At 39.3% G+C, this 12,603-nt stretch overlaps 1 protein-coding gene across 1 annotated transcript in view; it reads right to left on the reverse strand.

Annotated features, from left to right (window-relative positions):
• Window positions 1-9,506, reverse strand: part of LOC142915933 (uncharacterized) — a 31,921-nt gene extending 22,415 nt beyond the window's left edge. The window contains exons 1-2 of the mRNA XM_076061558.1: window positions 9,246-9,506; window positions 1,069-2,482 (exon numbers count right to left, since the gene is read on the reverse strand). Of these exons, the coding sequence (XP_075917673.1) occupies window positions 1,069-2,482; window positions 9,246-9,248 (1,417 nt within the window). The 5' untranslated portion in view covers window positions 9,249-9,506. The remainder of the gene's footprint in view (window positions 1-1,068; window positions 2,483-9,245) is intronic.
• Between the last annotated feature and the right edge of the window lie 3,097 nt (window positions 9,507-12,603).

A 12,603-nucleotide genomic window follows, 5' to 3' on the forward strand; every position in this document is an offset into this window, starting at 1 on the left:
ACTAAATATAATGCTTGTGTTTTAAAAGAAAAAAATATATTTACTAGGATTAAAGTTGCGCGAAAGATTTTATAAAATCTGAGGCTTGGAGAATTGCATGCTGGGAATTAAATTGAGACAGAAAGGGGTTAATGCATGGCTTGCAGAGCAGTCGCACGTTACAGAGATCATTGACAAAACAGAATGCGATGTGAACAATATATATTTTTCTCTGCTACATTTTCAAAACGAAATGGCGTTGACATGTCAAACACCTGAATGAGTTTTTTTTCTTCAAGGATTCTGTTGTCGGTTTTCATTAAAGTGCAATGACAGGGTGACACCTGCTGACATCACAGGGTGACACCTGCTGACTTGACAGGGTGACACCTGCTGACATCACAGGGTAACACCTGCTGACATGACAGGGTGACACCTGCTGACATCACAGGGTGACACCTGCTGACATGACAGGGTGACACCTGCTGACATCACAGGGTGACACCTGCTGACATCATAGGGTGACACCTGCTGACATCACAGGGTAACACCTGCTGACATCACAGGGTGACACCTGCTGACATCACAGGGTGACACCTGCTGACATGACAGGGTGACACCTGCTGACATCACAGGGTAACACCTACTGACATGACAGGGTGACACCTGCTGACATCACAGGGTGACACCTGCTGACATGACAGGGTGACACCTGCTGACATCACAGGGTGACACCTGCTGACATCACAGGGTGACACCTGCTGACATGACAGGGTGACACCTGCTGACATGACAGGGTGACACCTGCTGACATCACAGGGTGACACCTGCTGACATCACAGGGTGACACCTGCTGACATGACAGGGTGACACCTGCTGACATGACAGGGTGACACCTGCTGGCCTGGCAAGGGCTTCAAAGGTACGGCCACAGAGGTAACAACCAATCAGGGAAGGAGGCGCATCTGGGGCAAAGGCAACAGGTGGGGCTAGCCGAGTTACTCCGGTAACCTGCTCGAAAGGTTCCACGAGAGGGCGTGGCCGGAGGCGGGGCCTAGCCACGCCTCTGGCCACGCCCTCTCGTGTAACCTGCTCCAAGGTTCCACGAGAGGGCGTGGCCGGAGGCGGGGCCTAGCCACGACTCTGGCCATGCCCTCTCGTGTAACCTGCTCCAAGGTTCCACGAGAGGGCGTGGCCAGAGGCGGGGCCTAGCCACGCCTCTGGCCACGCCCTCTCGTGTAACCTGCTCAAAGGTTCCACGAGAGGGCGTGGCCGGAGGCGGGGGATTCGCATTGCTGAGGATGTTGTAGGCGAGCTGACACGCCACCTCCCGTGCTCCCTCCTCGCTGGAGCTCAGAAATGCGGGGAAGATGCCGGCGCCTTCTCCCTTCCCGAGAATCGACACCTTATAGAGGAGGCCCGCGGGCATCCCGGGCCCCGAGTAAGCGTGCAGCTCGAATATTGGGTAGCTGATGCCGGCGGTCCGGCACAGCATCCGCAGCCGCCCCGCCCACGACAGCACGGCCGCCTCCGGCACCGCCTCGAGAGCCACGGGCATGGGCCGCAGGTGGCGAGGTACCCACCACAGGCACGTGCGTGCCCCCCAGCCCTCAAACAGGCTGTGTGCGGCTTTGCCGGTGCCCGTGCACTCCGGCTGCCGCAGGTCTGGCACCGCCGCCTCCATCTCCTCGTCTTCCGTTGCCGCGGCCGCAGCCACCGTGTCCCACTCCGGGATGGCCCAGCCCACCTTGATGGTCCGGCCCCATGGCCGGAAGTTGATTCGAAGGAGCTTCTTCCTGGCCATGGCGGCCGCGCGATGGCTCCCGTACTCGATGAACGCGTAGCCTCGGTTGAGGGTTTTGTCCCGGCGACAGACGCTCATCTTGACGTCCACCACGCCCTCTGTGGCACCGCTCATCGCCATCATCACCTCCGCTCGCTTCTTGTCCTCTGGCAGCCCCCCAATGAAGAGGCGGCGATTGTCCACGCTGAAGCAGACTCCAATGCGGCGTCCGGGACGGATCTCGAATTTGTCGAGTTTCTTGACGGCATCCGTGGCTTGGGCGAGCGTCACGTAGGTAGCGAACGCATAGCCGCGGGTCTCTCCGCTATGCTCCATCATGAGGCGGAGCTGGTAGAGCTTCCCCACCGTCTCCAGCACGGGCACCAGCTCGTCCTCGTAGAGGTCGCGCGGGATCCTCACCAGAAACACCTCGCAGCCACGGGCGGGAGGGGGCCCCTGCCAGTCGGGCGGCGGTCCGAACTTCCTCTGTCCGTTCTCCTGGACGATGTTGTACCCCGTGCTCAACATGAGGTCCAGCAAGACCTTCATACAGGCCATGCCCAGCACCGGTGGTTTGGCTACTACGGTGGTGCTGGGGCAGCGGCTTGGGGCCCGGTGGAGCCCTTGACACTCCGCGCGGTCGCCTCGTGCCGACAAAGCCACGGGGGGAATCAACTCCTGAAGAGCCAAATCCCCGGCAGGAACTCGCTCGGCCCAAACCTACAGGCCAGCAGTGAAGAGAGAAAGAGAGAGAAAATGGAGACAGATGGAGAAAGAGAGACGCGTTTGTTCGGTCCATGGGCCTAAATGTGACATTAGCGTAGCCTGTGCAGTATGAATACAGCGCTTTTGTCAATCCACTGTGTTAATATATAACTCAGTATTGGTAAACAATGTTAATATATAACTCAGTATTGGTAAACAATGTTAATATATAACTCAGTATTGGTAAACAATGTTAATAGAAAACTCAGTATTGGTAAACAATGTTAATATATAACTCAGTATTGGAAAACAATGTTAATATATAACTCAGCATTGGTAAACAATGTTAATAGATAACTCAGTATTGGTAAACAATGTTAATAGATAACTCAGTATTGGTAAACAATGTTAATAGATAACTCAGTATTGGTAAACAATGTCAATATATAACTCAGTATTGGTAAACAATGTTAATATATAACTCAGTATTGGTAAACAATGTTAATAGATAACTCAGTATTGGTAAACAATGTTAATAGATAACTCAGTATTGGTAAACAATGTCAATATATAACTCAAAATTGGTAAACAATGTTAATATATAACTCAGTATTGGTAAACAATGTTAATATATAACTCAGCATTGGTAAACAATGTTAATATATAACTCAGTATTGGTAAACAAGGTTAATATATAACTCAGTATTGGTAAACAATGTTAATATATAACTCAGTATTGGTAAACAATGTTAATATATAACTCAGTATTGGTAAACAATGTTAATATATAACTCAGTATTGGAAAACAATGTTAATATATAACTCAGTATTGGTAAACAATGTTAATAGATAACTCAGTATTGGTAAACAATGTTAATAGATAACTCAGTATTGGTAAACAATGTCAATATATAACTCAGTATTGGTAAACAATGTTAATATATAACTCAGTATTGGTAAACAATGTTAATATATAACTCAGCATTGGTAAACAATGTTAATATATAACTCAGTATTGGTAAACAAGGTTAATATATAACTCAGTATTGGTAAACAATGTTAATATATAACTCAGTATTGGTAAACAATGATAATATATAACTCAGTATTGGTAAACAATGTTAATAAATAACTCAGTATTGGTAAACGATGATAATATATAACTCAGTATTGGTAAACAATGTTAATAGATAACTCAGTATTGGTAAACAATGTTAATATATAACTCAGTATTGGTAAACAATGTTAATATATAACTCAGTATTGGTAAACAATGTTAATATATAACTCAGTATTGGTAAACAATGTTAATATATAACTCAGTATTGGTAAACAATGTTAATATATAACTCAGTATTGGTAAACAATGTTAATAGAAAACTCAGTATTGGTAAACAATGTTAATATATAACTCAGTATTGGAAAACAATGTTAATATATAACTCAGCATTGGTAAACAATGTTAATAGATAACTCAGTATTGGTAAACAATGTTAATAGATAACTCAGTATTGGTAAACAATGTTAATAGATAACTCAGTATTGGTAAACAATGTCAATATATAACTCAGTATTGGTAAACAATGTTAATATATAACTCAGTATTGGTAAACAATGTTAATATATAACTCAGCATTGGTAAACAATGTTAATATATAACTCAGCATTGGTAAACAATGCTAATATATAACTCAGTATTGGTAAACAAGGTTAATATATAACTCAGTATTGGTAAACAATGTTAATATATAACTCAGTATTGGTAAACAATGTTAATAGATAACTCAGTATTGGTAAACAATGTTAATATATAACTCAGTATTGGTAAACAATGTTAATATATAACTCAGTATTGGTAAACAATGTTAATATATAACTCAGTATTGGTAAACAATGTTAATATATAACTCAGTATTGGTAAACAATGTTAATAGATAACTCAGTATTGGTAAACAATGTTAATATATAACTCAGTATTGGAAAACAATGTTAATATATAACTCAGCATTGGTAAACAATGTTAACATATAACTCAGTATTGGTAAACAATGTTAATAGATAACTCAGTATTGGTAAACAATGTTAATATATAACTCAGCATTGGTAAACAATGTTAACATATAACTCAGTATTGGTAAACAATGTCAATAGATAACTTAGTATTGGTAAACAATGTTATTAGATAACTCAGTATTGGTAAACAATCTTAATAGATAACTCAGTATTGGTAAACAATGTTAATATATAACTCAGCATTGGTAAACAATGTTAATAAATAACTCAGCATTGGTAAAACAATGTTAATAGATAACTCAGTATTGGTAAACAATGTTATATATAACTCAGGATTGGTAAACAATGCTTTATATAACGCAGTATTGGTAAACAATGTTAATATATAACTCAGTATTGGTAAACAATGTTAATATATAACTCAGTATTGGTAAACAATGTTAATATATAACTCAGTATTGGTAAACCATGTTAATAGATAACTCAGTATTGGTAATCAATGTTAATAGATAACTCAGTATTGGTAAACAATCTTAATAGATAACTCAGTATTGGTAAACAATGTTAATATATAACTTAGTATTGGTAAATAATGTTAATAGATAACTCAGTATTGGTAAACAATCTTAATAGATAACTCAGTATTGGTAAACAATGTTAATATATAACTCAGCATTGGTAAACAATGTTAATATATAACTCAGCATTGGTAAAACAATGTTAATAGATAACTCAGTATTGGTAAACAATGTTAATATATAACTCAGTATTGGTAAACAATGTTAATATATAACTCAGTATTGGTAAACCATGTTAATAGATAACTCAGTATTGGTAAACAATGTTAATATATAACTCAGTATTGGTAAACAATGTTAATATATAACTCAGTATTGGTAAAAAATGTTAATAGATAACTCAGTATTGGTAAACAATGTTAATAGATAACTCAGTAGTGGTAAACAATGTTAATATATAACTCAGTATTGGTAAACAATGTTAATATATAACTCAGTATTGGTAAACAATGTTAATATATAACTCAGTATTGGTAAACAATGTTAATAGATAACTCAGTATTGGTAAACAATGTTAATAGATAACTCAGTAGTGGTAAACAATGTTAATATATAACTCAGTATTGGTAAACAATGTTAATATATAACTTCGTATTGGTAAACAATGTTAAAAGATAACTCAGTATTGTTAAACAATGTTAATAGATAAATCAGTATTTGTAAACAATGTTATATATAACTCAGTATTGGTAATCAATGTTATACATAACTCAGTATTGGTAAACAATGTTAATAAATAACTCAGTATTGGTAAACGATGTTAATATATAACTCAGTATTGGTAAACAATGTTAATAGATAACTCAGTATTGGTAAACAATGTTAATATATAACTCAGTATTGGTAAACAATGTTAATATATAACTCAGTATTGGTAAACAATGTTAATATATAACTCAGTATTGGTAAACAATGTTAATAGATAACTCAGTATTGGTAAACAATGTTAATAGATAACTCAGTAGTGGTAAACAATGTTAATATATAACTCAGTATTGGTAAACAATGTTAATATATAACTTAGTATTGGTAAACAATGTTAATAGATAACTCAGTATTGGTAAACAATGTTAATAGATAACTCAGTATTGGTAAACAATGTTAATATATAACTCAGCATTTGGTAAACAATGTTAATAGATAACTCAGTATTGGTAAACAATGTTAATAGATAACTCAGTATTGGTAAACAATGTTAATAGATAACTCAGTATTGGTAAACAATGTTAATAGATAACTCAGTATTAGTAAACAATGTTAATATATAACTCAGTATTGGTAAAGAATGTTAATATATAACTCAGCATTGGTAAACAATGTTAATACATAACTCAGCATTGGTAAATAATGTTAATAGATAACTCAGTATTGGTAAACAATGTTAATAGATAACTCAGTATTGGTAAACAATGTTAATAGATAACTCAGTATTGGTAAACAATGTTAATATATAACTCAGTATTGGTAAAGAATGTTAATATAAAACTCAGCATTGGTAAACAATGTTAATACATAACTCAGCATTGGTAAACAATGTTAATATATAACTCAGTATTGGTAAACAATGTTAATAGATAATTCAGTATTGGTAAACAATGTTAATATATAACTCAGTATTGGTAAACAATGTTAATATATAACTCAGTATTGGTAAACAATGTTAATATATAACTCAGTATTGGTAAACAATGTTAATATATAACTCAGTATTGGTAAATAATGTTAATATATAACTCAGTATTGGTAAACAATGATAATATATAACTCAGTATTGGTAAACAATGTTAATAGATAACTCAGTATTGGTAAACAATGTTAATATATGACTCAGTATTGGTAAACAATGTTAATATATAACTCAGCATTGTTAAACAATGTTAATATATAACTCAGCATTGGTAAACAATGTTAATATATAACTCAGCATTGGTAAACAATGTTAATATATAACTCAGTATTGGTAAACAATGTTAATAGATAACTCAGTATTGGTAAACAATGTTAATAGATAACTCAGTATTGGTAAACAATGTTAATATATAACTCACCATTGGTAAACAATGTTAATATATAACTCAGCATTGGTAAACAATGTTAATATATAACTCAGCATTGGTTAGCAATGATAATATATTAACTCAGTATTAGTAAACAATGTTAATATATAACTCACTACTGGTAAACAATGTTAATATATAACTCAGTATTGGTAAACAATGATAATATATAACTCAGTATTGGTAAACAATGTTAATATATAACTCAGCATTGGTAAACAATGTTAATATATAACTAAGTATTGATAAACAATGATAATATATAACTCAGCATTGGTAAACAATGTTAATATATAACTCAGCATTGGTAAACAATGATAATATATTAACTCAGTATTGGTAAACAATGTTAATATATAACTCAGTACTGGTAAACAATGTTAATAGATAACTCAGTATTGGTAAACAATGTTAATATATAACTCAGTATTGGTAAACAATGTTAATATATACCTCAGTATTGGTAAACAATGATAATATATAACTCAGTATTGGTAAACAATGTTAATATATAACTCAGCATTGGTAAACAATGTTAATATATAACTCAGTATTGGTAAACAAGTAGCCCAGTTCTGTATTATTCTCGTGGCCACAGTATGACATTGAGACGCCTGGTCTACACACACACATATAATCTGCTATTTTTATTCCCCGTTAACTCCACACGTGAACTATTTCTCCACCTTAATGAATGATTTGCAACTCTGCTGTATAAACGGATCTCCACGTGTTGTAGGTGGAGGAGGGTCAGTGGGCTAGGAGCCAGGATTTTGACTTTGGGGGGGGGGGGGGGGGGTTGCTGACTTCAATATTCTGAGACATCTCAGTGTGTTGACGTTTTACAATGGGCCGCCACAAATGTATAAAACTAATTTTAATTGGATTTGAACGCGGAGTTTATTAATAGGTGACAACACACGAGGTGACAACACACGTGGTGGTGACATCACACGTGGTGGTGACATCACACGTGGTGGTGACATCACACGTGGTGGTGACATCACACGTGGTGGTGACATCACACGTGGTGGTGACAGCACACGTGGTGGTGACACCACACGTGGTGGTGACACCACACGTGGTGGTGACACCACACGTGGTGGTGACATCACACGTGGTGGTGACATCACACGTGGTGGTGACATCACACGTGGTGGTGACAACACACGTGGTGGTGACATCACACGTGGTGGTGACAACACACGTGGTGGTGACAACACACGTGGTGGTGACAACACACGTGGTGACATCACACGTGGTGGTGACAACACACGTGGTGGTGACAACACACGTGGTGGTGACAACACACGTGGTGGTGACAACACACGTGGTGGTGACAACACACGTGGTGGTGACATCACACGTGGTGGTGACAACACACGTGGTGGTGACATCACACGAGGTGGTGACAGCACACGAGATGATGACAACACACGTGGTGGTGACATCACACGAGGTGGTGACAACACACGTGGTGGTGACATCACACGTGGTGGTGACATCACACGAGGTGGTGACAACACACGTGGTGGTGACAACACACGTGGTGGTGACATCACACGTGGTGGTGACAACACACGTGGTGGTGACAACACACGTGGTGGTGACAACACACGTGGTGGTGACAACACACGTGGTGGTGACATCACACGTGGTGGTGACATCACACGTGGTGGTGACATCACACGTGGTGGTGACATCACACGTGGTGGTGACATCACACGTGGTGGTGACAACACACGTGGTGGTGACATCACACGTGGTGGTGACATCACACGAGGTGGTGACATCACACGTGGTGACAACACACGTGGTGACAACACACGTGGTGGTGACAGCCTGCAGGAAGCACACGAGGTCCCCGACTTACGACGATCCCCGACTTACGCTATTTCGATCTTACGATCTTACGATAAGACAAAATTGTTAAAATCTTTTAAATTTCGCGCGGCAGGCAAACGCAGCGGCGCGCGAGGTACGAATCTTGGCGAGTACAGTACAACATACGATACGTTACGTTCAATGCATGTTTAAAGTTGTTATAGCAATACAGTATTGTAATAAATACATACGGTATATAGTTTATACAGTACTACTGTAAATTATCTGTTTTTGCTAAATAATCACCATTCTGTAAGACTCCCGGCTAGGCTAAGGACGATATTTCCGAGTTCCGGTGTTGGTCGCTGTAACGCAACTCCGTCGTAAGTCGAGGACTACCCTGGAAACGCCTTACACACAATAACAACAACGTTTTATTATTAAACAACGCCTTATTATTTTAAAGTGCGCTAAAAGGTAAAGAAGAAGAAGTCGAGTGGACAACGGGAAGTGATCACAAGCTTTAAACGCGACGTAAACACAGAGAAGTGAAGATTAATAACAATAACAACAATAATTAAATAGTTTATAACTCACCTCCGTGAGAGAAGGACGTGGCGCCTGCTTCCCCGGCGAGGCGATTCCACACTTTAGGGACCGCGGCGTTTCATTGACCTAGCCAAAAAAAACATTAAATTAAATAATCCGTCCATACAAAAAAAATTGTAATTGCTTTAAAAGAGCCGCTTAATTGATTGATTACTTTATAAATTAATCTTCAACGTGCTACTTTTTTGTGTGTGCGTGTGATGCTGTCCGTAACTCGTTAACACGCACACGGAGCAGGCGCGCCTCAGACACGCGGCGCCTGCTCGTCGCGCGATACGATTCCGCAGTTTAGGGACCGCGGCGTTTTTCCCACCTGCACAACAAAATTTAAGACGCCGTCCATAAATCTTATTTTTAATTGCTGGAAAGGAGGCAATAAATTGATTAATTGATGCCGATTTTAATACAGGATATGCATCGTCACCGCGTGCAACATGTGTGATTGATTGGACGACAGGAAGTAAACTACATTTTCAAGTTCGGTAAAAGCGTTGAAAAATTTAGAGGGGCAGAAATTACTCCATCGAGAACACAACATTTTAATTCAAACCCAGTAAACATGCAACGTCGAGCCAACGTTGGCATTTAGTTAACATAGGTGTACACACACAGTGTGATTAACATGGTGTACACACACAGTGTGATTAACATAGGTGTACACACACAGTGTGATTGACATGGTGTACACACACAGTGTGATTAACATGGTGTACACACACAGTGTGGTTAACATGGTGTACACACACACAGTGTGATTAACATGGTGTACACACACACAGTGTGATTAACATAGGTGTACATACACACTGTGTGATTAACATGGTGTACACACACACAGTGTGTGATTAACATGGTGTTCACACACACACAGTGTGATTAACATGGTGTACACACACAGTGTGATTAACATGTACACACAGTGTGATTAACATGGTGTACACACACAGTGTGATTAACATGGTGTACACACACACAGTGTGATTAACATGGTGTACACACACAGTGTGGTTAACATAGGTGTACACACACAGTGTGATTAACATGGTGTACACACACAGTGTGATTAACATGGTGTACACACACACAGTGTGATTAACATAGGTGTACACACACAGTGTGATTAACATGGTGTACACACACACAGTGTAATTAACATAGGTGTACACACACAGTGTGATTAACATGGGGTGTACACACACACAGTGTGATTAACATAGGTGTACACACACACAGTGTGATTAACATGGGGTGTACACACACACAGTGTGATTAACATAGGTGTACACACACACAGTGTGATTAACATAGGTGTACACACACACAGCGTGGTTAACATAGGTGTACACAGACACACAGTGTTACTATTGATGGGCTCATCTTGCCTTAGCAGTAGTGTGACATCAGACGCTGAGTTTGTATTGTATTTTTCTCAAGCAGCTTTGAATTAGCCCAGCTAATTGACCCCGCGGTGTGAAAGTGGTAACTCTACATGTGCGGCTTGTCAGAGGCAGTCTTCACTGCAGTGAGCATTGGTGATGATACCACACTGATGAGTCTGATCAATGACTAAATAGGCCTAGAGTTACCCATCTCTGTATTGGTGATGATACCACACTGATGAGTCTGATCAATGACTACATGGGCCTAGAGTTACCCATCTCTGTATTGGTGATGATACCACACTGATGAGTCTGATCAATCACTAAATGGGCCTAGAGTTACCCATCTCTGTATTGGTGATGATACCACACTGATGAGTCTGATCAATGACTAAATGGGCCTAGAGTTACCCATCTCTGTATTGGTGGTGATACCACACTCATGAGTCTGATTAATGACTACATGGGCCTAGAGTTATCCATCTCTGTATTGGTGGTGATACCACACTGATGAGTCTGATCAATGACTACATGGGCCTAGAGTTACCCATCTCTGTATTGGTGATGATACCACACTGATGAGTCTGATCAATTACTAAATGGGCCTAGAGTTACCCATCTCTGTATTGGTGATGATACCACACTGATGGAGTCTGATCAATGACTACATGGGCCTAGAGTTACCCATCTCTGTATTGGTGATGATACCACACTGATGAGTCTGATCAATGACATGGGCCTAGAGTTACCCATCTCTGTTTAGTTTAACACATAGGCTTTCGCGACCAAAATTCAGAACATCTTGTGAATGTGATTAAAGATATTAAACTTACTCCGATGTGATTTCTCTGTTCACTAAGGTTCCAGTGGACGAATCGCTTAAATTACTTGATACACTAGTAAAGAATACCGGTTTACCAAAAGATATTCCGAAACTTGATGGCCATTGTTTAAATAACACTTATTTCTTATGGAGAGGGGATTTCTTTAAACAAAAAGAAGGAGCAGCAATGGGTTCTCCTTTATCCCCTGCTATACCAAATTTGTACATGGAAAACTTTGAAATAAGAGCACTTGCCTCGAGCACATTGAAACCATCCTTTTGGTTTAGATATGTGGATGACACTGGTTGTCTGGCCACATGGTAAAGATACACTTAATGATTTTCTAAATCATCTCAATGCACAAAACCCGGCCATCCAGTTCACCATGGAAATGGAGGTGAATAACACACTCCCATTCCTAGATATTTTGCTTGGACATGGCCTAAACGGTAAAATAACACAGCGTTTACAGAAAGCAAACGCACACTGATACCTATCTGAATGCAGAATCACATCATCATCCAGCTCAGAAATCCTCTCTTATCAAGACGCTCATACATTGGGCTAAAACAGTGTCAGATGGTGAGAGTCTAGTGAGAGAGATTAAACACGTTAAAGACGCACTACGACAGAATGGCTACAATAATGCTCAAATTAACAGAGCACTGAATGCCAAATCACGATCGCAACGCAATACTGCTGAAAGCGACCAGATTGTTAAAACAATAAAAATTCCATATATCTCAGGAGTAACTGACAAATTAGCCCGTGTTTTGCAAAAGCAAAACATTACAGTAAGATTTGGTACAGTACACAAAATTTAAAAACTAGTATCTTGTACTAAAGACGCAT

This window comes from Petromyzon marinus, unplaced genomic scaffold, assembly GCF_048934315.1.
Source record: "Petromyzon marinus isolate PM22_M1 ecotype Great Lakes invasive population unplaced genomic scaffold, UKy_Petmar_22M1.pri1.0 PM_G_Scaffold_37, whole genome shotgun sequence".
In the NCBI taxonomy this organism is placed as follows: domain Eukaryota; kingdom Metazoa; phylum Chordata; class Hyperoartia; order Petromyzontiformes; family Petromyzontidae; genus Petromyzon; species Petromyzon marinus.